General features: G+C 43.2%; 1 protein-coding gene across 2 annotated transcripts in view; it reads left to right on the top strand.

The window, feature by feature from the left end:
* MAPKAP1 (MAPK associated protein 1) overlaps positions 1–21,131 on the top strand; it is a 101,397-nt gene that overhangs the window by 79,474 nt on the left and 792 nt on the right. For both annotated transcript variants that reach the window (XM_027470854.3, XM_027470853.3), the window contains 3 exons: positions 3,151–3,291; positions 8,335–8,472; positions 19,459–19,556. In XM_027470854.3, coding sequence (XP_027326655.1) covers positions 3,151–3,291; positions 8,335–8,472; positions 19,459–19,556 — 377 coding nt within the window. The remainder of the gene's footprint in view (positions 1–3,150; positions 3,292–8,334; positions 8,473–19,458; positions 19,557–21,131) is intronic.

The following is a 21,131-nucleotide window of genomic DNA, read 5'->3' as shown; positions in this document are numbered from 1 at the left end:
TCAGGGGTCTGAGTGTCTTGCCATCTTTAGACAGATGATCTGTTTTGATGGTGGAGTTCCTGGCTCCTCTCCCAAGAGCAGCAACTGTAGAAATTCTGTAAACCTGAATCCATTCACAAAGCTTCATAAAACAAAATCAGCAGAGGTTATGTGATACGCAGAGGATCTGAAATGCTTCCAGTGCAAAAGCCCACTGTTCAGCTTGCTTCAGCTGCAGCAGTTCATACTCCTATGATTTTACACACTGCCAAGGTGTTCACGTTTTCAGTTGCAGTGACAGTTTTTTCCCCTGGATATCGTCTGGCAGCTCGCTAATTTGCTTTCTAATACTTTTAATTTGGGTGTACGCAACCTGGGAAGACAGCCTCAGAAAAGCCATGTAAGGTGGACATTTCGCCTTCCATTTCAACAGTAACTAAATGCAGGCAGCGAGGTTAGGGACAGTTTGAGGCAGGCAGGGAGCTGGGAACGCAGAGGCAGTGGAACCTGGCAGAGGTTTCTTGTGTGTCTTCATCTGATAAAGATGAAGTGTTTTAAGAACATTTCACAGGAGATGCATGTTCTTTCTGTTGTTTCTGAATTTCTGATTGCTGCCGGTTCAGTGCATCGGTTGGTGCTAAAGCTTCTTGTAATAGCACTGTATAAAATACTGTCAATTCTGGGAGAGGTGAGTCTCCATATCCCCCATTAAAACACGGGCTTGCTTTGGGAGATGATGGCAGGCAGTGCACCGTGGTGTTGGAAATGTCTCGGGAGAGGAGGCCTCTCCCTTTCATAGCGCAGCGTTTCGTTAGGGGCAGCATTAATTACCTGCCTGCACTCAGCTGGGAGCGAAGCAGTGAGGGGGCTCCCCAGGGTTCCTCCCGTACAGCCCTGCTGGCTGTGACCCTGCTGCACTATTTGGGTTCGTGACAGCTTCTGGGTGTCCCCTGTCACCTTGTCCCCACGTCCCCGGTTCGTAATCCCCCAGGGGTGTGGAGGTGCCCAGGCACCCAGCCACGAGCTGTGCAGTGTAACAGCCTGGTCCTGCTGCTCTGCAGTGCATGGCGCAGTGACGGGGCAGGCTGCCTCCTCCGAGCTGCACCGCGCTCGCCTCGGCCCCTCGGGCCCCCCCTCCACTCCCACCCCTCGGGGGCAGGTTTGCTTTCAGCTGCAGGCAGCCTGTGCCGGTGCAGTGCTCCTGCCTTGCTGTCAGGCACTGCCACGCCACCGTGTTTCAAGATGCTTTTAAGTGCACCAAAAAGTTTGACATATCTCAGTGTATCTTTGAAGTACTGCAGCATGAGAGTTTGACATGATACATTATGATAATCCATAGTATAGAGACATTAACACAGGGGTCTTTGACAAAATACATTGTAATGTCTCTGAAGGAGCCATTACAATTTATCTTGTCATTCCGGAGCATAGAGTGGTTGCAATGTTAAGATGGCTCTGCATAAATTCACATGTAGACTGTTTCATTTGATTTTTGGAATTTTTTCAAGTTGAATGGCCCAGCCCAATTTGTCGCTTAACCCTTCTGTGTCCCCCCTTCCCCTAAGATGCGTTCCCGTCCGTGTTTCAGGAGCGGTGCTACGGGCGGCAAGGAGCACGCATCAATCTCGCCCGCTCTCCTGTGGGCAGGATGGAAAGCTTATGTGACTAATGTCTATGAAATGTGAATCTTCTGCTGTGTGCTTTCAACATGTATTTTGACTCATTTAACAGCAAATGCTAACCTTACTTTAATGCAGACATGAATGATATTTATCACAAGCAGTGACATTTGTTACTGAATTAGCAAATAGGAAAGGGAACACTCTCAGCAAGCTGGGAAAATGCTCGCTGCTCGGGTGGGTTTTTTTCTTCTCTCTCCTACGTTTGTCCTGCTTATGGCCATACCTTGACAGCTTCCCTCGCTGAAGCAAATGGCTTGTAGTTCTGAAACTCTAAATTGCCCTCTTAAAAGGGAGCCTGCTTCTGAATCAACAGCGGGGATTTGAGCCAAGTGCCAGGGTTTTCCTCCGCTGGGAGCTGTTGCTTTTCCCAGCAAGCAGTCCCCGTGCTGTCAGGGCCCAAATACAGAAACTCACCCTAGCTCGGCTGTGAGCTGGGATCCCCCAGCGGGGCGGGGGTGTGCATCGCCAGAGTGCAAGGTTGGTGCGGGAAGCGTTGGTGCTGAGGCTGCTCGGGCTGCCTGTCTTCAACAAGTCCTTAGCCCTCTGTGCTGCAGCTTTAAGACCTGTACTAAAATTCCATCATCTCATCTTCCCATTATTAAAATTTCAGCAAAATATAAAGTTTTCATTAATCTCCTGCAGCAAATTTAGTACTCCGAACTGGCAGTTGATTCAGCTTTTAGGACTACATTAGCTGGGATATTAAACAAAACGTGTCATTCTTCAGTATCTTCTCTAAGAAGCTAAATCAGTTTTCAAACATATTTATACCACTTTATCTAACAGCATCGGAATGATCATTTAGAGCTGAGATGCTTTATTAGCAGCTGGCATAGAAATTACTTTGTGCAAAATTATATATCACATTATAGTAATGTTTAAATTGGTGTTAATCCAACATCATAAAACGCAAAAAATCTTTAAAGTGTGTTATATTTTTTCAGTAATTGGTATTTGGGCTTAATGAGATGTTACCTTTTATAAAGCTGGTACCTGCGGTAGTAATGAGAATACTAATCAGTAAATAAAGCACAGCGTCTGTACCCCGGGCCCGAGGCAAGTGGCAGGGGCAGTGCCACTGCGGTGGGGTGCCCGTGTTACACCCGTGTCAGGGGATGTGCTGAAATACGGGGAAATGGTAAAAGTGTGGGCATTGAAGGTGCCTGAAAATCCTGCTGTGGCTGGGGACAGCGTGTGCCAGGCAGAGGGGCTGGCCCCGTGAGAATCGGGCATCAGGGTGTTGCATTGCTTTTCACGTGGGACATGATTTGGTACTGCATTGTCTGTAATAAATTAGTGATTTTGTCTTTGGATGGAGGATGCGAGCTCCCTCCTCCCACAGACATGGGCCCTGAGCGTTTTCTTCTTTCCTAAACGAATCAGCCAGTCCTCACGGTGCAAACCTTACTGCAGGTGTGCACAGACAGCTGTATTTTGCCTTATGCCGTGTTTTAAACCTCTTGTTCATTATTGTTGGTGTATTTTGCAGGTTCAAGAGGAGAAGAGATCTCGGAGGAGGACCCCCAGATCGATATAGCTACAGTTCAGGATATGCTCAGTAGCCACCATTACAAGTCCTTCAAAGTCAGCATGATCCATAGGCTTCGATTCACCACTGATGTTCAGTTAGGTAAATCAATCCGTACTAAAGCGCTTAGGAAAATGGAGTGGTTCAAACCTTTGGCCATCTCTAATAGCTAACTGTCCATCTCAGACGTTTTTAAAGCAGTCATTATTATGTTGGTCTATTTTATCATGGAGCACATCACTTGAATATGTTGCTAGCATTTCAGCAGTTAAAAAAATTGCTTTTAGTTGAAAACACTTCTGTATTTTTATTATCCGCCATCAGCTAGCACATGTTTCTTCTGAAAGAAGGCCATTACTTAATGACCCCATCTCTCTCTCTCTCTTTTTTTTTTTTTATTATAAATCTGGGATTCCTAATAGAAAGCTTCTTGCCAACTGTTTTGTTATTTTTAAATAAGGCTATGCAAAATTAGGAATTAAGATGTTTTTTCTTTTCTGAGACTGAAAATTTTAATGACCAGGTAGAAATTTGAGGTGAAACGAAGTACAAGTAGCATTCTCTAAAGGTTTTATACTGTCCTTATTAGCTTTCTGAATGCTTTTGAAAACCTGAAGGCCAAGGGATGACAGAATCTTGAATTATAAAAGCCCCATTACTGTTTTAAAATGATTGAATGGCTTTTTATCTTTGTGTTTAAATTGTGAAAATTTGATTAATGATGCATTGGTAGGTGACCTGTGACATTCCTGCAAATACCTTCCATAAAGAAATAATTCGGCAGTAAGATATTAAGTGCTGTAATGTTTACAAAATACGTTTATTCGTGATAATTCAGTAGAATTGCTAAATTTAAGCTATAGCATTATCTGTATTGTTGTCTTTACAATCTCTTCATTCTTCCGTTCTTAAGCAGATATAAAAGTATATGTCTCCAAAATTTGCACGTAAGAGGCTTTCTAGTTTTATTTTGAACTGTCTTGTTAAGGAAGGATTTATATGCTGGTGTTGAAGCAGGACAGCACTGGGCATGTTTTCTGCTTTTGAGTAAACTATCTGGGTGTGATAGTTTGCTCGCAGTGAAGTTTGACTCACTGTATCTGGAATCTGTCAGAAATGAGAGCCTGAAAAGGTCATGACAGATCACTAAAGATAAATGGTTAAGGGAGAGTAGCTGTTAAATGAAACAAATGGCTTAACTTGTTTGGTAGTGAAGGAGCTGACCCTGTCCAGTAGTGTAAGGACCATAAAAATTCCCTTTTTATAAAATCCTGCAAACGTATTTTTTTGTTGACAGTACAGTGACACAATGGGATTTTTCTGTTCTAATTATTGTGTAAAAATCAAAGAAATCCCAGCGAGGTATTCGAAGTTTGGGCAAATGGGCAGCATCAAAGCTTCTAAATAAAGTTGAAATAATTGTATATTGTTGGTTTTTCTCATGGATGTTTTTAAGATATTAAAGGAGCAATGCTGATAAAATAAACACTGAGGTGCTATTTGCAGTAGTGCTGCAGTGTCACCGTGTTAATCTTGTGCAAGTGACAGACTGCTCCATGCAATCTGAAATGTAAAAAAAAAAAATATATATATATATATATATATATATATATATATATATATTAATTTCTCATCAGTAACTATGGTTTTGGAGATACTCTGTGTTGTTTTAGTGATGGTCAGTTACAGAGACTTTTCTCCGAGCAGTTTTGTGTGTCATTAGTTCTATGCAGCAGCCGTGGCAAAGCGACAGTTTTTCTAGAGAATTTGATCTCATCGCCTTGCCCCCTTACTGGCAGCACTGATGGGCTGGTAGCAGCACAGGAATGTATTGGCTGTCTGGCTAGCCGTTTGATGGTTGCACTGAAAACATCCATGTGGTTTTGGGAAAAGAGTCCCAGCTTCATAGGCTGAACACAGGAGAATGTTTAAGTGCATGCAAATATTTACTTTATTTGAATAGGTTCTGTACTGTATTTTATTTTACTTGCACAGAACAAGTAGCAATAACGTGAGCTGTTTGTGAATCAGTGTTTGCACAGAGGTACTTTCTGAAATGTTTTTAGCTGTTTGAGTACTGTTTATTGAATTTGAGGCAAGATTTCCTGAAAATATCAGAATAAGCTCAGTTGTCTGTACGTTGTGCATAGCTCTTGGTAGAAAACAGAGATACATAAATGACAAGGGGAGGAATGACCCTTTTGACTGATGTTTTTATTACAGCTGAAAGCTTTAGCCGTGGCAGTTTAAGGTCTGGGTTTTTATGTTTTAGCTGATGTTACGGTATAATACACATACAGCAGTGTTCCCGACATCTTTACAAAGGCTCAGTCGTGTTGTGAAGGCACAAGACGTATTTGCTTGTGTACTACATTAGCAAAACTAAAGGAAGCATGTTGTCTTGGAAAACTGCTGCGGGAAAGTATTTCAGAAGGGGTGGGGGACAGTTGCAGACCCCCACAAGGGAAGCAGGAACAGAGCAGTGTTACTGGACTACTACAGTGATGACATTTCTTTTGCTAAAATGAATGAATAAAAAAATAGTAGAGGAAGCATTTTTACTTGTTTTCTGAGTGTGACTAATTTGTGCTGTGATACCAAGACTGTAGAAGCCACATATATAATACTGTTTTGATTTTAGGTTTCAATGCATACAGATTGCAGAAACAATAACACAGAAAAGACAACATTCTTTGTCAATGTGCTCTTCGGATGTGTGTGAGCTTAAGCCAGTGATGTCGAGATACAGAAATAATGGATGAAGTATACAGCAACAATTTGCAGATAAAAATAATAGAAGTTAAAGTGTATTTTACATGATAAAAAAAAGATGAAAGAGGAGGAAGTCTGTTACATCTGAGATGGGTACAAAATCCATGCTTGGTGAAGTAGCCTCTGCAGAAAAGATTGATGCAATGGGGAGTGACCTTGGCTTGGAGCAGGAGCTGGTGATGTATGTATGAGCATCTCTCTGCTAAATGGACCCAGATTTGTAGCACTAATATACATGGAAGCCCAGAACCAAACTCAGGATGGCAATAAATCAACAGCCACTTTGGGTGTCATTTCTGGTTTATATTCCACTATTGTTCTATCACTTTAATTCATGTCACTATCATCTGTTCATCTGGAACAGTTTTATATAATTTTCCAGTGGAGTTACCTGACAAATCCTATCAAATTAACAAGGTGCATTAACAATATTGACTGACTGTGAATTCTGAAGTTACAGGACCGTACTGTGAAAATTTTTAAAGGATATTTTCCAGGGTGATGTGTTTTTGGTTTTTTTTTTTTTAAGAAAGGTGTAGGGAACAAACCTCGCACACAAAGAATTTGCACATTTATTTTTAGAACTTGCTTTGACTTCTTTCATCGAGGAAATAAGAACCTAAGAATTCTCCTTAAACTACAGAAAATCCCATTTTGAATAATTAGCCACTACAGTGAAACAATAAAGCTGATTTTAAATAATCTGTCCAAAATAACATTGCAAACCAAAATGAGCTCCGGTTACATCAGCCAGCTCACATTACCTAGTTCTAACAGCCCCTGTATTAACTGGGCTCTTGATACAATGCTTAATTGAAATGTGATATCTTTGATGTGACGTATGTTTAATGACAGAGTGCATTCTTGGATTAATAGAACAGGGGAGGGGGTTGGTGGCATTATTATCACCTGTCTTAGCAGCCAGGGTTAAAACGAAGGTTACCTTGTGTGCAGTGGAACGGACTGCAGCAGGACGGCTGCTGTAAGCAGGTGCTGCTTGCTGTCTGTATGCCTGGATTTTAGTTACATAAAGTACAAACGTGGTTTGCAGATTCTGCAGCAGTGACCAGACTTTAAGAAACATTGACTTAATTTTGGAGGGCTTGAGAGAGTTGTTTTGAGTGTGGCATCTTCTGTTTGTTTTGTCACATCTCTTACAAGTTAAATCATCAGCTCCTTTAAGTTTTCTTGTGCTTCAGACAAGCCAAATATAATGTATTGAAAAACACCATTGTCAAAAGCCTCAAGAGGGAAAGGTTCTCTCTGCCATTCTTCCAGAGGTGCAGAAGTGAAATTTAAATACTTTTTTTCCTGTGCTACTTCCTTTTGGCCGCTGCATCATGAGCTCCACCAGTAAGCCGTGACTTGCGAAATGTAATTATTTTTAAGGTTCCACACATCCTGGTGTAAAAAGCAGACTGAGAAGTTTGTTCAGCCATGTCAACAGACTCTACGCAGTGAGCTTCTGTTCGCCAGTGCGGCGTAGCAGGACGTTTGCTTTGTACCACCGTGATGAGAACTGCAGGGAGCATCCCGGGGCAGGTTCCAGCACACGGGTAGCTTTCAGCCTGCTCGTGCAGCATCCCACTGGAAAAACACTCCTTTCATGAGCTCGAGAGAGACATGCAGAGGGATAATAGGGTAGGAATTTTCTGCACTCCCTCACAAAAGGTCTGCTGTATGATTCTGCGCGTGGAAGCACGCCGTGTATCCAGGTCAGCCTACGCACAGCAGGAGCGAAGCCGGAGCCATCTGGGGAAGCCCGTGTTCAGAGACAGGGCCCGGTGCCCGTGCCAGGAGCTACTCAGATCCTCAGCTTGCTTTCAAAGCAGCCTAATTAGAGCTGGCTTTAGGATGCCAGCAGTGTAAAAATGCACAAGATCTCTGGGACTGGGCGCCTTTGTTTATGATTATCTGGTTAACACAAAGACCGTTCTGTAATACCACAGATGTGTGTTGTCCTCTCGTATAGATTTTACAGTACAGGAGATAGAACAGTGACGTTGTGTGATAGTGTCTCCTACATATAATAGCGATGATGGAAAAAGTAGCAGTATCTTTGTATAAATCTTGCAGTTTGTGTAGCTGCTGTTTCCGGAGGAGCTCTGTGTGTGTTGAGAAGAATTTTTTCTGGGATATTTTTTTTTTCTCATTGGTATGCTTATTTCCAAGCAAGGCAGGGGAATAAAATGCAGATTATCAATGCACTTTGATAATCATTTGCTTTTGGTTTCAAAAGCTCCTGTGCTTTCAAAAAGCCCAAACTGGCAATATACCTTCATCCCATTTAAGATTTATAAAGTGTGTCAAATGACTGATATGAAATCACTTAAAAAGATCACTATTGTGGCTCTCTATCCTTTCTCATCTCAGGTATTTCTGGAGACAAGGTAGAGATAGACCCTGTTACTAATCAGAAGGCCAGCACTAAGTTTTGGATTAAGCAGAAACCCATTTCAATCGATTCTGAACTCCTCTGTGCCTGTGACCTTGCGGAAGAAAAAAGCCCAAGTGAGTAGTCCTTTTTATTTATGTTCTCTCTTCTCTCCCTCTCTGTATGTGCTAGATGCCCAAAGAATTATTGCTACCATGTCCTTTCCTTTTATAGGTGTATTTTATTCATTATAGGATGTTTTTAATCTGACTTGATTCTGTTGTAGAGAACATAACATAAACAGATACACATTTTATGAGTGTCCTTTAAATGCCGCTTGCAGCTAATGGCATCATTAAGAGTGTTTCTTGCCCACTATCAGTAGCTGCTAATATTGTCATACCAAGGAAACTGGTTTTTCCTAGCTGGTGTCTGGCCCCATAGCTCGGTAGTCAAATGTAGGTTTCCACATAATTGCTTTTTTTTTTTTTTTTTAATTTCTTAATATCTGGAGAGGTTTTTAAACAATTTCTCAGACACAACTGAGGATCTGAGGCATACAGTAAGTATCAGCACGGTCTCCATTTGCTTCACTCGTGGCTGCAGGATCAGCAGAATTACAACATGCCACGCTGGGAGTTCTGTTTCAGGAGAACATTGCCCATGCCTGGGCAGCAGTGATAGCTAAACCAGCTGGAGGATGCATTGGATGTCTCAGTTCAACCGGTCTCCAAAAAAAGGGGGAAAAGATCGCTACCTTCAGAGTACAACTATAAATCTGGTGCTTTTGCTTATTGTATCAGTGGAGTAATGAGAGTCTAAATTTGTAAAATTTGTTTTAAAAAAGCAGGGCACGGGCCTGAGGGGAATTGGGCAATGTCTCCCCATGGTGTCAAAATGTAACTATCTCCTGTCAAAAAGTAACTGCAGTTCTAAAGCTCAGATGGATTTTATTGCACTTGTACTTGTGCAGGGTAGAGATGCTAAATATTAAGTACTTATCTGCAAGGTGACGGAGAGGGAGAATTATGTGATACATATTTACAGAGGTAATGATCTGTTGGATTCTTTTGGAAGAGTAAATTTATGGCTGCCACAGATTTTATCAGCAATTATTGAACTATATCCTTCTCCCCTTCATTACCCCTTCCTATTTCCATGCTCTTAGTCCAGTCACTGCCTTCCTTTTCTGTCTCTCCAGCAAGTCTTTATGGTCCTTGGGAAGGCATGATGCTGGGGAAGGACATTGCTAGTGACCAGGCAGTCCAAATGTGTAACGCTTGTCTTTACAGAGCTCCGAGGGAAGTGATCTAGCACAGCTCCATAACAGATAACTGGCAGTCAGCAAAGGCCACAGCAGAATCTGCAGTACTTTTAAATACCTAAGTGCTTGATTTCCAGTTGCACCTCAGACCGATTTTTCTTATTAAAGGTGTAGTTTTGCACTTGTAAATACATCAACACCTCTGGTTTTGTAGCCATGTTTCGTTTCAATTGCAAATACTTGTGGTAAAATCGTGCCAACAAATGGGGCTGTGTTTGAAAATCCAGCCTCGAAAGTCAAGGTTTCCAGCTCACACTCCTGCTAACACACACACGTGAGACCTTCAGGCTGTCCTTGAATGCCTCTGGTGCTGTGTTCTGGAGGGGATGGGGGCTTGGCAGCCCCAGAGGCAGCCCCCGCTCTTTTGGGAAAAGACCCTTGTATCCAAATGCAGCAACTGCCACCCCAGGGAGAAACAAGGGGCAGAACTTCAGCCCCCAAGCGAAGTCTGCTGCCAGAAGGGCAGCGCCTTTCAGTGGAGACAATTAAATGAAGAATTGTGGTCACTTCTGAGAGGATTCTGACAGGTTATGACAAAGGCAATCTTTATGATACTGGGGTTTTATTTACTCGTTTTCATGTGGCCATTCATAAAGTTTTCATGTTAAGTAAGTGTTTGACATAGTTTCAAAAGGAGAAAATAATTCCCCCTGAAATCCACTGGCCTCCTCCAGATTCACCAAAGATGTTCCAAAAGTCATTATTTTGGGTCAGTAGGAGAGACTCTTAGCGTGACATCTCAGAATGATGCATTTTGGGGAACTCTTAACAGCAGATCGGTATCTCTTGAATTTTAAATGGAAAAAAGTTATTTTAGTAGCATAAAGGAATGAAACTCACTGTATTTCACAAGTTTTGTCTGTGATTTTTATCAGCATAGTGATATATGTTTGTAGCAGAGTTTACATCAAAAATTATTCCTGGATCTTTCTTGAATGAATTATTGCAAAGAAAGAGAGGCTGAGTGAAGATAAGGTGTTTGAGTTCTGCAATATATTTTGTTTCCATGTTTTTATCTCTTGTAACACAAACATGCTCCATTTCATCTTTCAGAAGTGTTCTGCACATGTAACAGGGCTTGTACAGTTACACTGGGGGAAAACAGAGTGTGTATTTTATTAAACTGACTGCATTCCCCAGACGTTAGTGACTGGGGCTGTACTAAAGTTGGGTGCTGCTTTGCTGTGCTGACATGCTGTGTTTCTGAAGAGCAGGGAAGGGACTTCTGGAGCCTCCAGTTGTGGCTGGCCATGCTGTGCAGGGGCTGGGCAAGGGTCCTTGTGGAGGGAGGCTGGTCACAGTACAGCTCAGTACAGCTGAAACTTCATGCAAAATTTGTTTTCCTGCATGAGGTAATTAACACAGTTTAATATTCAGGTGGGTCTGACTTTCTGACTAACGAGATTTTAGAGGTTTTTACTGGTACTTGTCTACAGAAACATAAAAATAGAAATTGTATATATATAGTGGGGGTGCTCATGCTTACTTTCAATTAAAGTTTTACCTGCAAAGACAGGTTTGTGCAGTGAAGCTTCAGTGACACTTGTGTGTTAAAGAACTTGACAACTTCACAGATCACGTGTTGTGAATATCTCCAGGAAGGCTCGAAGCCGAAGCTTTCCTTTACTGCAGCAGGACTTGGAGCTGCACTTAGTGGAAATGGAGAATGGAAAGAGAAAGCTTTGGCATCTAATTTGTCATTGGTGGGGGTATCATAGGCAGGAATGGCTGATGATTTTTGTTTGCCCTTGTAGTAGGCCCAGGTTAGAATTTGAATTTTTATTTGTAAATTAAATCAGACTCCCTGAATTTAGACAGAGGGAAGAGGTAATGGCCCTGCTGGCTCGATCAAATGCCATTAGAACCTGGAAACACTGTGTATAAAATGCTTGTTTAAATCAGGTTCAGTCTGATTATCACGAGAGATTCTGAATGTTTTGAATCTTGAAAGGAAGCATCCTATCATTGAGAAATAAGATTTAAACCTTAATAAAGTAGTTGTCATTTTTATAGCTGAAAAGAGCTTTGTATCTCAATTAAGTGTACATAATATAAAGTCTTAAGGAAGCAACATAATATGTTTAATACAATTATATCCCTTTGCAATAGTGTAATTTAAAGGAAATCTGATTCTGTTAATGTCTCTTACATTATTTGGACAAGGGAGAAACTTCAGTGTCACTAACCACTGCCTCTCCTACAAAGTGCACTGTGGACAAAGCGCGGCTGTGACTGCCGCGGTGTCGCTGTCCTTCTGAGGGCCAGGGTTACCAGCTTGCCTTGGCATCTGGCACTGGTGCTCACGGGGTTTAGCAGAGCTCAGGGGAGGCCTTTCAGTGGCACTGAGACTAATTGGTTGGGCAGACTTACGGTTTTCAAAATACATGTGTTTTTTTTCCATTAAGCGCATTTTATGACGGCTGCAGAAATCAGATTTATTTGATAATTTACTTGAAACATTGAAGAAATGTTCTCTGTGATCGTTTTTCTGTTTGTTTGTTTGTTTTGTGGATTTCCTTGTTTGGTTTGATTTTTTTTTAGTAAAGCATATATGTCTCAACTGCTTGGTCAAAATATCCTTAATATTAAGGGAGTCTAAACAAAGGTGTTCTGTAGGTCATGGAGTACATTGGTAACTTCAGTTTGTAATTTAATTGCCTGCTTTGCACCCTGCAGCTTAAGATTTCCTTTAAATTCTTATTCCATTGTTGCACTGGGGCTTAACAGAGTGTTAACCTGGTAATAGGCACAGGGCCTCCCCATTATATGTCTTGCTATCGAGCGGTTCTGCATGACTAGTTAAAAAAGATGGCAAGAAGATTAATGAAAGCCGCCTAGTACAGAAGGGGGTAGGTACCTTTGCAAGACTTCTAGCGAGGAGATATTAGAGCTGAACCAGAGCTTGGCTTTTTCTTTATCCTGTGACCTTTGAACCTGCCTTACTGTCGAGAGCTGCCAGCAGAGCCGACGTTTTGATTGATGTTGCAACACGAGTCAGTCTTTCCCATTGAATTCCACATCTGCACGAAAATAGCTTTTCTAGCAGTATTCATACTGGCTGTAAGTGATAGCCAAAGTGATGGCTGAAATGCTTTTATGTAGTTTTCATTTAAAGCTAAAGGTATGTGATGTTTTAATTCAGTATCAGGTTCCTCCAGATTATGCACATTGGGTAATACTAATTTAATGAATTTGTTATTGGATTGTGAAAGGACTAAAAACGTACAGAATGTGTTGGGAAGGCATGGATTCCTGCAGCTCAGGGAGCTTAAATAAAGATGTTGCATGTTTGTTCATAGCCCTGCAGTGGAGCCAGAGCAAAGAGCCAGCAATTATCCAGGCACTGTGCAAATGGTGCACAAAATATTGTGCGGTAGTTCCTAATATTAATGCTCCTGCTGTGAACAACGCAGTCTGGGAAATAATAGAAGAAAAATCGGACTTGATAGATGCCTAATCACAGATTCTGGTCAAAGGATAAAAAATAGATTCAGCAGAGAAAATGTTACCGAGACTCAGGCGTGGAGTGAGAGAAATCTCAAGGTATGCAACAGAAAGAAACGAGCCCAAATGCGTGTGGACGTGTTGTTTGCAGAGTGGCTAAATGCCTCAAAGGGAAGGGAGCAAAGTCACAGATGGTGCTTGGTTTCGTCGTATTTTCCATTTTCTGTGGCAGGCTCAGGACTGTGCCCAGGTTGTTGGCGGCCAGCTTGAGCCCTGGCAAAAGGGCAGAGCTGTTGGAGACGTGCAAGCAGCCGTCCGTGGTCTGCGCTGTGCCGTGCCGGGAGCTGCTCTGCCTCTCCTCTAGCGCTGGAGCTGGCCACTCAGCCGTGTGCGTTTGGCACCGATTCGTACAATTTACACCCCGGAGAAGCAGCTGGCAGCAAGGGAGGCTTGAAGGAACAGCTTCGGCTTGGTGACCGCTTCAGTGTCCACTGCCAGTGGCTTGGAGGCAAGGGCTGCTCCTGCCTGGTGCCGTGCACAAGGGTGGCTGCAACTTATTAAAAACATCCAGCAGTGAGTAGCCTCCTCATAAAAGTACTCTGGAGCACTATCAGGAGCGTGCATTGCCTCATCCTTTTAACAAATATGTTTTGTAGCCCTATTAAAAGGGGTCTTCATCTATCCTGTCAAAGCTATTCTGCTGGGGTTTTTTAGTTTAATTACACTATCCAATTAAAACTCCTTGCTGCATTTTGATTCGCTTCTCCTTGGGCTTGAGTGGATATGACATTTACAAGGCTCGCCTTTCAAGCAGACAATAGCGTGATTGATGAGGTGCAGACGCAATGAAGGAGGCGATTGCCATGTGGAAACACTGCTTAGTGCATTTTGATTTATTTATCATCTTTTTTCCAAAACAAGGTTGCTGGTGAAAAGGTTTTGGGCAAGCCTGAGTTCCACCTCGATTTTCACCATTCTTGCAAAAATCTTTATTAGTATTTTGCCTTTGGTAATAATTCAATGAAGAAACAAAAGGATTCAGGAAAAAAAATCCAGAAGTGTGAATAGTTACCATAGTTTGACATGAAAGTGGTCTTTTACAGGACATCTAGAAACAAGACATCCACTAATAGCAATGTTTTACAATAAGCTTATAGCAGGATATAAAGACCTGAGTTGTGGGAAAAGTGTTCCTGAAATACACTGCTCCCTGAGAATGGAGCAGGGCAGCAGGGCAGCAGCTTTCTTTTCGTGACATCCGTAACATTTGTTCCCACTTCAGTAACGCCTGGTCTCAACTCCACATTTTTTCCACTGATGTTGGTGGGGTCAGCATTTCGTCCATAACTTTGGCTGCATTTGCTACCTGCGGAGGAGAAATCTCCTCCAAACGATGCACCTCTTGGGTGAGGATGGCTGGTGTGAAGGAGGCATAACCCGCCTTCATGCCCCGATTCCTGTCCAGTCTCCATCGCTGGCAATCCAGCCACGGCTGTGCTGCAGCTTGTGACATGCCCCTGCAAGAAAACATCTGAGTTTTTGTGTTCATTAGAGGTTGTCAGGTTCGGTGTTTAGATGGCAGTGCAACACTTGCATTTTTGTAGGACCTTCAGGCCCTGTCCCAGGGTCACGGCACCATTTTTTGACGTAGCACATACGGATTTAAAGCAGGGTCCCTCCCCAAAGCTTTAGAGTATATACCTCAGGGGCTGATGAACAGACATGCCCCCATTTCATACCACATTTAGCTAAACTTGTCTCTGTACAGAAACATTGCTTGCCATGTATTTTATTTCCATGGTTCCCTGCCTGCTTACTAGTATATTTTTAAGTCTCTGTAATCCCTTCCGAGTCTGTGAGAAGAGATTTCAAGGTTTGATACTGTGGTCACAATTTCCAAAGTGGTGAAAATGGTGATAATGTGAAATGATGCCCGTAAGTAGGTGTTTTTTTTTTCTTCAGAGAGGTCTTTCTCTAGCTCTTTATTATATATTATAGATTATATTATATGTATCTTAATTGTTGACTTATACTTTAGGGCCCTGTAATGACAAAGCAATCATCAAGGTGTATTGAAATTTTAACATAGATTTGCATTTCCCTGTGTTTGTTTTCTGTTTTATTTGAATCATGAATATTCTTTTCATCCTTCATCTAATTAGTGATTTAATTCAGTACATACTGTTTTAAAGATTGGCACGAACAGAGGCTTTTGATACAGTCTGATTTTGGCAGAGATGGGAAAGGCAGAAGACAAACTATTCCTAGTCTTGGCAAGTTCAGTAAAGAAGTTGTCTTTTCCTGTGCAATTCCACATCCTTCCAATGTTTTCCAGGCAAAAAGTGTGGTTTTGAGATGCTGATAAAGAAAGTGCATTACTTCAGTTTAAAGGTGAAAATTTGTTTTTACCTGTATAAATTAAAGCACAGTGGAGCACAAAATTTTTGTGTATTTTCTGAGACAGAAATTTTCAGATTTACCAATGAGCACATACATATATCTTAGTCAGTAATTCTGGAAACTTTTCTAGCAGAATTTCTTGTCTGCCTCATGTAAACACAAAACCAAATTGTGTGTGTTGGGGGGTGACGTGCAGCAGGGAGGCTGCAGTTTGCACAAGCACTGTTTCACCAAACGCCGTGAGGATAGGTTTCCAGCCATGACCAGTAGATTTGCGTGTGGCTGTGCCTCTGGGTTGGGAAGGATTGCTGTTTATACCATAACTAGCCCCTTCCTTCACTTTTTTGTCAGTACAGTAACATTAAAAACCAGGAGATATGCCAAGCAATTAAGTTTAAGACATCGTGCTGACAGTGAGCTCTCCTCCTTCTCAGTGAATTAACATTTTCTATCTGAGTCTCCTGCATGCCTTTCTCCAGGTGTAACCACCTAGGAACCTGTTAGCATTCAAAGGTTAGGAAAGATTTGTCAAAATACGTCCAAAGGGCACCAGCGGTAGGACACTGCTTCCATGCTGTCAGAGGGACGTCAGTGCCACAAGGCACAGCAGGAGCGCTGCAGGCGTGGGGCAGTGGCACAAGCAGGCTGGGGGAACCCCCACGTCTTGGCTGCAGCGTGCAGGGCGAGGGGCCAAGCAGATGTTCCTGCAGGTGACACAGGGACACCCTCAGCATCTCGGATGCACCCGGGCTGTCCGGGCACCAGGGCACTCCCCTGGCGTAGCAGAGTTGGCTGCAGAGATCTGTTGAGCTCATACTGCACGCATGGCAAGAGCGTCTGATAACAGATGACTGGCTATAATTTCACTTGCTTTTCTTCGATGTTTTATCAGATAAATGTATTTGAAAATAACATGTATTTTCCATTGCAGAGCCAGTAAAATCGATAGCAAAATGCTGATTAACAGTTTCCCTGTTGAGTTCCCTCTTGCCACCAGCCGCTGCCACCTCGTCGGCAGGTGCTGTACCTGTGTACGTGCACACGTGGCTTTGTCCCGGGGCAGGGCAGTGACAGCTGCTGCAGCTGAACACTCGGGTTTCAGACAGACTAAAGGACACATTGTTCATGCAGCAGGCACTGCGGTGAAGTTGTTCACAAAACATCTGCGTTTGTTTTAATTCTACCATCAAGTATGGCAGAAGCCACTTGAGCTACTGCTGTTTGTTGCCAGATATTCTTATATGGAAATATAAAACCATTGAAGTTCATATTGATCTCTGAATTGTCAAGGGTGGTGTTCTATTGGAAAGTGGTACATCACATATTTAAGCACTCTTGGAAATGGAAATCAATCTCACAATTCATAAATTCCATCTGGCTAGAACAGTAGCAGAGCAAAGTGCCAGTTATGGTATCAATGAACTAATATTTCATGCTGTAAATAGTATAACATGGACATGGGAGCACATAAACATAATGCTATAATGGGGCTTTCTAAAGAAAAGTCCTTTTAGCTTCTTTCCACTAAATCACCTGGCAGGGTGTAGGACGTGTTCGCGGTGCCGCGGGCTGTGCACAGCGGGGCAGGCGCCGCGCGCTCGGTCCCTCCTCAGGGACAGCGCTGTCGTCCCCTGTCACGGCCGGGCAGCTCCGTGCCTCGGCCAGCACCTGCCCGAGAGGCAGGGCTCAGAGCAGCTTTTGGCATGGACGGGCACGGACACTGCCCTCGGGTGTGCCGGGGCTGCGTGCAGGGGGCCGCAGGGCGCTGGCTGCCAGGAGCACAGTGCTGGGCCCTCCATGGGGAACGGGGAGCAGGGCGAGCGCTGCCTCCTGCCACAGGCTGCAGCAGAACTGTTATTGGCATCCGTTGCTCTAATTGTCATCAAAACAGCTGACTCTTTGCAATCCTAAAATAAGTCCTCAAAATAAAGTTCTGTGTTCTGCTTCTGTCAGCTGTATGAATGCTTCTGCCAGAACGGAGGAGCAGGTCACTGGGCTAGCGGAGAGTCGGGGATACTGGGGAGGGTTTCTTCACCAGGCATGACGAAGGCTGTGGTCTCGCTTAAATTTTTGTATTAATATTTCATTGCGTGGCTCTCTGCCCCACCTCCACTCGGTGATGTATGGCCGAGCAGCAGACTGGCAGCACACCGGGTCTTTATTCCCTCCAGCTCTGGTGCAGGTTGTGTCTACCAGAAGGGGAGCGGGACTGCAAACCCAGCCCGGGCTGCCCCGTCTTGGAGAGGAGCCCGCTGGGCAGCGGTGTCCCCGAAGGGGCTCCCAGGGGTGGATGGCAGGGGACTGCAGCCCTCAGCCAGCAGGCAGCGGGGGCTCAGCTCCGGGTGCCCCCCGTCCCCCTGCCCTCCCCATCAGCAGAGCTGTCCCGGGGCCTGCAGCGCCTGCTCCCGGGGCAGGGAAGAGGGGAACGAGCACCCGAGCCAGGGGAAGGGGCCCTCGTTCACACGCTCAGGAACCGCCAAGGAAACTTCCAAAACCAAATACAAAAAACCTCCCTTGGAATCCTCCAGACCATGTTTGGTGCAATTTTTATTTTATTTTTTAGCGCGTTCTGGAGCTGTGCGTTCGGGCGTCCAGGGGAAGCTGCCGTGGCGTGCCGGTGCCTGCAGTGCTGTGTCATGTCTCCAGGAGCAGCCTTTCAGAATCGTAAAGATGCTGAATTCAGTCCCGAGCAGAAGTCGGGCGTGAATGCATTAACATACTGATTAGCTTGCAGCCAGGAATTCCCGCATTTTTAGTACCACCAAGGCATCATTTGTCAAGTGATTTAAAGGTTTTTTTTTACTATTATTATTAGCCAATTTTTCAATATAGAATTTATATTCCAGATTAGTGCATCATAATGGTGTTTAATTAACATGCCACAGTAAAATACGCACGTCTCAAATTTTCTGGCCACAGATCTGGGGCATATATCAGTCATTTTTTGGAAATCTGGAGAATTAGATAATGTAAATAAGATTTCAAATTAGCTTTCCTTCACGAAAGATGTGAATTTACAGTAATGTGGCTGTTACTTTATGGATTGCTAACTTTGACCTTTGAACTGAATAAATTATGTGAAAACCGGAGGAAAAGTATAATGTATAGAATATGCTTAATTTTAATTTTTGAAGCCATGAACGTCTGAACGAGTGAAGGATATTTTGCCTTCCTACATGTTTTGCATACAGAGCTTTCTGCCGAAGCCGTGCCTCCTGTCCTGCCTGCAGTGCTGGTAAAGGTCACCAGTTTCCATGCCATTCTCCAAAGGCAGCCACGGAGGCTGGCCTGGCTGTCATCAGATCGAGTCCATTTAATCACTTAAAACCTCCATTTGGGACTGAGCAGTGAAGCCTGCCAGCAAAGTGCTACACAGATAAAAATTACAGTTCTACTTTAATTTTGAGTGTTCTGCTTGTAGGAGGAGAGATGCTGAGTTTCGTAGTATCGTCGCTGCATCCGTTTTGTATTTTACAGTGACATTTTTCCTTTGCCTTAAGCAACTTGAGTAGGTTTGGGTGTTGTTTTGGGGAGAGGATTTTAGAGTGATAATTCTGGGGTTAATTGACCTTTTATTTTAAATATAACACTTATCTTCTACATTTGACGATTATACAGTGAATAGTTACATAAAGTAGTTCTAATGTGGTAGTTTAACTGAAATATGGTCTTGGGCTGAATGGGAGCTAACTAGCCATTTGATAGATTTTTGCATTTCCTGCAGTGGGGATGTGATGGGAAAATGAACTTTATTGAATAGAGTTCAGCTGCTCCTGTAAGCCACCACTTGCCTTAAATTGAAATGACATGAGAAGCCTGTCAGCGTTTCATTACTTCCTTCTGTTGTGCTGATGGTATGCTAAGATCACCATCTGTGTTTTTCTTCTGTCAGGCACACAAGCTCTGCGGAAACTTTAGAGGAATATTCTGAGCCTTTTTTTTCTTATCTTTGCAGGTCATGCAATATTTAAACTTACATATCTAAGCAATCATGACTACAAACACCTTTACTTTGAATCAGATGCTGCTACTGTCAATGAAATTGTACTGAAGGTGAGTATTAAATTTTAACGTGACCCAAAATTCGGAGTGTTTTACCACTTGTTAGACATGGAAGTATTCGGGAGGTTCTAGAAATACACGGCTGGTGCAGTGCCTGAGGAGCAGCGAGGTGCATCTCCCTTAGCAGCCCAGTGTCTGTTACTGGCTTTTCGGGCAGCCATGCAGGACGCTGCCTGTCCTGTGCGCAGGGCTGCCTCTTGGACTCACTTTCAGTTTAGAGATGCCAATCTTCGGCCGAGTTTTATCAGAAGCCACCGAATTCCATTGTGTCCGGGCACCCTGCACCTTCAGACACGTGTCCAGGTCTGTGGGCTGTCCTGCCGGGTCCCCCGAGGGCTGGGGCTGGGTCTTGGCAGCCAGCGCCTGGGCTGCCGCGGAGCCGTGCACTGAAATAATCCCCAGGGATTACTTCAATCCGCCGGCCGATGTGGGGTTGGTGGCGCCAGCACCGGCTCACGCAGAGGGCAGGAGCTCTGCCAGGAGGGCACGTTGTTCAGGGCAGACGGGTTATTCCTCCCGCCCTGATCCTTTATCAGAGTTGTTTGGTTTCCTTGCGGCTCAGTGCAGAGACAGACTGATTTACTTTCTGAAACAAGTTTTCGTAACAATATTGGAAGATTAAATTTAATTTTCTGCAATCTAAAATTTTTTAGCAATTCAAAATTTTTAAAATAGTAATTTTTGCAATCTGTCCGTTATGTCATTTGCTTTTACTACTTCATGGATTGTTAGGACAAATTCTTTTGTTCCTACTTAACCCTAAATAAACCGTTGCAGTCTTCAGAACACATGACAGATCTGAGACTGTTCGTATAAGAAGTCTAAAAAAGTTTTGCTATGAATAGCATGAATATTCAAGAGAGAAATATTATTGAACAGTACTTTTTTCTTAACTCACAAATTGTTTATACAAAATATTTTCTGGTTTCGTGCATAAGTTACCAGTTTATTTTCGATTCCATCAGCATTAAGAGATGCAGAGAAATCAGACTTTTCAAATTAGGCTTTTTACATGATCAAGTGAGAAAGACTGAGACTTTATTGACCATGAAAATTCCCTATATTTTTATGCCTTAAGCTGTAATATGCAATGAAAGTGAAACACTCTACAGTGCATAAAATTGTGCAAGTTTTAAGCCACAGCATATTAACCAGCTAATGGCAGACCAAAGGGCATTTTTATCTTTTTGATTCTTGCATTAACCTTCCATTAAAATTATCTATGTGATTATCACAAAGCACTGGAGATAATAAATTTAGGGAATAGCAGGCTTGTTAAATATCATTTAAAAATGCTTTCATCAAGTAAAATGTGCCAAAATACAGGGAAACTATGAGATTAGCTGAGTATGCAAACATCATAATGAAAGTATTATTTTTATTAAAGCTGATAAAATCTTTTATTGAAGCCCATTACTATATTAGACCAGCATTGTGGGTCTTCATGACTTCCTGCGTTCATCTGGAGGCTGGGTAAGGAGGGTTGGGTGAGCAGAGAGGGATGCTCAGCACCCAGCCCCCAGCCCGGGCACGGCCACGCTGTGCCCACCCAAGGAGCCCAGGAGG

The sequence above is a fragment of the Anas platyrhynchos genome, chromosome 18 (genome assembly GCF_047663525.1).
Source record: "Anas platyrhynchos isolate ZD024472 breed Pekin duck chromosome 18, IASCAAS_PekinDuck_T2T, whole genome shotgun sequence".
Classification (NCBI taxonomy): domain Eukaryota; kingdom Metazoa; phylum Chordata; class Aves; order Anseriformes; family Anatidae; genus Anas; species Anas platyrhynchos.
The sequence above is the reverse complement of the archived record's forward strand: the minus strand, read 5'-3'. Positions and strand labels throughout refer to the sequence as shown.